Below are 4,776 nucleotides of genomic sequence, written 5' to 3'. Positions count from 1 at the left end.
CCCGGCTGGCCACGCGGCTTGGGGGGCAGCCCAGGACACGGTTGGCTTCTGGGCTATGAGTGCACATTGCTAACTTAAGTCCAGCTTTTCATCCACCAGTACCCCCAAGTCCTTCTCGGCAGGGCTGCTCTCCATCCCTTCATCCCCAGCCTGTGCGGATACAGGGGGTTGCCCTGACCCAGGAGTAGGACTCTGCGCTTGACCTTGTTGAACCTCATGAGGTTCACCTGGGCCCATTCCTTGAGCTTGTCCAGGTTCCTCTGGATGGCATCCTGTCCCTCAGGCGTGTCAACTGCACCACTCAGCTGGGTGTCATCTGCAAACTTGCTGAGGGTGCCCTCGACCCCACTGTCTGTGTCACTGACGAAGATCTTAAAGAGTACTGGTCCCAATACAGGACCAGTATTGGTATTACTCTCATATGTATTGTGTCAGTAACACCAAACTATTGACGATTCCAATCCCTGGAAAACAGCAGGCGCTATTAATTCACTATCTAGATGACTGATAAATAAAACCTGGACAGAATTCCATCTCCCAAATTTGACAGCTGGGGGTGGGCCCAGACCAAACCTTCCTTAAATCTGATGGGGGAATGTTGGATTTGTCTCTAGGCTTAAACTCCCCAATGCCTCTTGTTGCCATGTTGAGTAAAACTAAATTTGTCAACGGCCTGAAACCAGACAGACTTTCAGATCCACATTTGGCAAACTGTACTCCTGTTGATCATCACGACCGTGGGTCACTGTGTTCTTTTACCTTTCCGTTTGCCACTCTTGGGTAAATACCTGGGCACTTGTGCACAGCTTCTAAACTGGCTCTCTGTTTGCACGTAGAAGCCAGTCACTGTGTTGTGTTATTTTTGTTTACGTTCGCCAAAGAATCGAATAAATAGCTTATTTAAAGGACTGATAGGCTGCCTGACTCCGGTGCGCCCCAGTGGCCACAGTAAAAATACTTCCCAGGCTTTTCGGTTTCTAGTTAGGCTTCGCCCTCTGCTGACAGAAACCGTATTGCAGCGCCTTCAAGCGCATTGAGTAAAGGACCTTTGCTTGGGGTTCGTCCGGTTTCCAATTCACTGGCAAAACAGACACAGAAAGGATAAAAGATCAGAATTACTTTGCAGAGTGTTGATTCTTGAAAACATCAATCTCCGCACAGTCTCTACAGGAAGGAGAGGAAAGGTAAAGGCAAAGGATACATAAATGCTCATCCAGAAATGTTTGTTTAGACTATGAGTCTGGACCCCCAAAAAAACCATTAATAGCAATGAGCAATGCTGAATATAGGGACAAAATTTAAATGTATCTGTTTATTGTGCTTGGTACAAGAAACACTGGGGTATAAATAATGGCCATGAACAATTCATGACAGTTGGCATATTGGCTTTTGCAAATTCATCAATAACGGTTTGTACTATGGCACTAAATTATTTGAAAGCCTGATTATACTATGAGCATGGCAGGTGTGGGAGAGATGGATTTTTTTCACGGTTTTTTTTCCCCTCATCACAACTTTAATCTTAGAGTAAAATTAGAATTGTATTTAATTTACATTCCAACCAGGAACAATATGAATGTTTTTCCTTTCATCAAGGACCGCAGAAGCATTTCCCAAGGATATTTTTGCTTTGCCTTGATGTTATTGGAGGCAGAGGACTTGTCTGTGATCAGTGAGGTCATTATCTCTGCAAAGACTGGTTGAGAAAACTATGGGAGTTTCTATAGGCAATTACACAAAAAAAAATCAGCTTTGTATCTTCTCTAACACAGTTAAAATCATAACAGTATCATACTATATTTTCTAGTTAAGTAGGACTATGTATGTTCTATGTATGAGATGACAGACAATCTCTCATTGGCATGGCTGCACACTACCAAAAGCAGCAATAGCCAGTAATATAGATTTCTGTGTATTTGTTTGTTTTCCCTACCCAGGCACATGGAATTAAAAATCCAACTGCAGATATCAATGCAGAGGTGTCCTTTCTGGGAAAGGAGCATGAAAGAAAAAGACAGGACCAGGAAAAATCTGTTGTTGTGTAGCAGTATCATTAGCTAAATGACAAACAAAATTATACACAACATTTTTAAGAGGTTGTTCAAGAAGGGAAATGATAGTCCCTTATTCATGACTGAGGTGATCCTTACTACAGTTTGCATTGTATATGCATTTCCTCACTTAACCTTCCTCTTCCCTAGTCCAACATGTGTTTTTATAGGAGTAATTTCCCATAGCGAGCTGGATAACAACACCTATTAAAGCTTTTCTGTAAATCTGATTCCGGAGAACAGCGTTGCCTAAACAAAATTTTTATGATTTCTTTGTTCTATAACAGGATGATGCAACTTCATTTCAACTGATTTCAGTTTGGATCCACAGCTAAAAGAGTAAATCAGTAAAATTCTGAATGGATGCCAGCCTGCAAATGTTCAGGATTTTCCCAGAATATTCTGGTGTCAAATTTTTAATAATTTAAAACACATTGTGAGGGTTTTTGTCCTGTACCACAGGTATACAGACAAGCTCCAGTTTAGTATAAAGACTGAATATATGTGATTGGATCTGCTTGTTTCTATCAGTTTCTCATAGGAGAACATGGATTTAAAGCATTCACAGGCATTTACCCTCATCCCCTTTGCCTTTGTGGCAGCCAGCTGACTTGAATGACTGCCTACACTGCCTATTTCTAGCAACGGCTCTTTTGGCCTGTGGTGTAACTAGAAGCTTTAACTAACAGAAACTTAAAAGACGTGGAAGAAAGTTAGAACATTAAAGACTTATGTCTTTACACACATGCTTAGGTCTCCCCAAAAGACCTGAAGTAAATTGCAAAACTACTAGGAAACAGGCCTCTCTAAATATTATTAACAGATCTTTTGTTATAGCTCAGAATCACTGCTCTTGAGAGAGAAGGGCAAGAGATACCATCAAGTCCCTTAACACATTTCCTTTTTTATCAGATAAGCAGCCTATACAAAGCTAAACAGACATCTTCCCTCCACCCATGCAGCTGACAAGAACACAGGCTCAAGGAAAGCTTACGATCACTGACCACTATAGGAGGAAAAACTAACTCATAGAGCTCTAAACTGAGAAAAGAGTCTTTACAAAAGCTTGTGTCATAAATACATATTCTAAAGCTTTAGCACTTCTGCTGGCTGCAAAAGGGACTTCAGCTCTGTTCCCTCATGCAGTCCCTGCACCATCCCCTTAAATTCCTTACAAAAAGGGCAATACAAACTTTGGCCCCTTTCAGGGCATCTCCCTCTCTAGTTCCCACAGTACTGTGGCAGACATCCTCTCTTCTTCCAGGGAAAGAGTAGGAGGGGAGAAAGGGTCACCTCAGCTACTGGCAGCAGGATCTAGTAGTAGGGCTAGGTAGGTACAAGCACTTGTATTTGCATTTACTGGGGCAGGTGCTAGAGAGTGCAAGCCCAGCCGGAGCTCTGGCTCCAACAGCATGCTGGTTTTGAGATATTTCCTCCATGGTCAGAAGCTCTGGACAGCACAAACACCAGGTCTTTCTTTGTAACCCAGGCTGGAGCCAGTGTTGGCCCTGCGTTTTCAGCCCTACCTTCATCCAGCTGATGTACCACCAAGTAAAGTGACTTGCTTGTAAGCCACCAGAGACCTTGATTTCACTCTTGAAATGCCCTTTGAATAAGGCAATTTTAAGGGAGGCATGAAGGAAAAGCAAAGACCATCCTACAGCGTAGCCCCATCCTTTCAGAACAAAAAATATGTGTTTTCCTTACAGGTGGGTTCCCATAAATACTAATAAAAAGACGTTAAAAGAGTCATATGAGGATTGTTTTCTTCCAAAGTTAAAGCAAGAATAAATTTCCAGTGCGTCCTCCCCCAACATACTTACACTGTGAAGAGATTGATGTCTAAAGCAAAACCATGCTGTTGAGAAATAATTTTTCACTCACCCTTTGGCCAGTGTTGCTATGCCAACGTCAGTTAACTTCATTCCTACACCTACAAGGCATCAAGGAAACAGAGAGCTTATGTTACACTAGAATTTCTAGGAATATCTTCAGATTCAAGAGCACCACATATAGAGGCATTAAATATTGTTTAATGACTCATGTTTTTAATTACTTGTCACCATTATTGCAAAACATTTTAAAGTACCGCATTAAAAATAGGATGTTTGTGCTCTGTATCACTAGCAATTTCTAGAAGTCAGTCTCATACCAGTAGCTTACAGATAGCAAGATGATAAACAGAGAGTAACTTGTTTCCTGTGATGGATAGTCAGGGCGGGAAGAAGGGGTTACATTTTGATGACTGCATTTTAAGAAACACAAAATCATTGCTTATGCACCTGCCCTGAGATGTGTATATTTATTTATGGGTTTTGTGGTTTTGATGCTTTGCAGACTTGGACTACAAGGTTTATCAGTAGAAATTATTTGCTTTGCTAATCAAATAGCAATAAGTCAGTCAACTTTATTTTTATTTTTTGGGTGAGAGATCCAAAATCCCTTTCCCACGCAGTATTTCCAAAAACTTGGGGTTTTTAACTGTCCCTTTGTTGACTTATTTTACGCAAAATCCAGTCCTGTAGTGTGCAGTTTTTTCTCTGCAGGAAAACGATGGTCTCAAGACCATTTTCCTTGGAGGATACCCTCAGAAATCTCAACCGGTATGCCTGAAAAATGCAGTCTAGATACTCAAATGAGAAGATGATCAGAGAGGAATGATTTTTCTCTTCAACAGCAGCAAGTATGCTGTCCTTTGTGGCAGCAATCATTATAGAAACTTAGA

At 41.4% G+C, this 4,776-nt stretch overlaps 1 protein-coding gene across 1 annotated transcript in view; it reads right to left on the bottom strand.

The window, feature by feature from the left end:
• Positions 1 to 4,776, bottom strand: part of ALPK2 (alpha-kinase 2) — a 40,311-nt gene that overhangs the window by 4,669 nt on the left and 30,866 nt on the right. The window contains exon 9 of the mRNA XM_010294774.1: positions 3,936 to 3,984. Coding sequence (XP_010293076.1) covers positions 3,936 to 3,984 — 49 coding nt within the window. The remainder of the gene's footprint in view (positions 1 to 3,935; positions 3,985 to 4,776) is intronic.

Source organism: Phaethon lepturus, unplaced genomic scaffold (genome assembly GCF_000687285.1).
Source record: "Phaethon lepturus isolate BGI_N335 unplaced genomic scaffold, ASM68728v1 scaffold6969, whole genome shotgun sequence".
Taxonomy (NCBI): domain Eukaryota; kingdom Metazoa; phylum Chordata; class Aves; order Phaethontiformes; family Phaethontidae; genus Phaethon; species Phaethon lepturus.
This window is presented reverse-complemented; position numbering and strand designations above follow the sequence as displayed.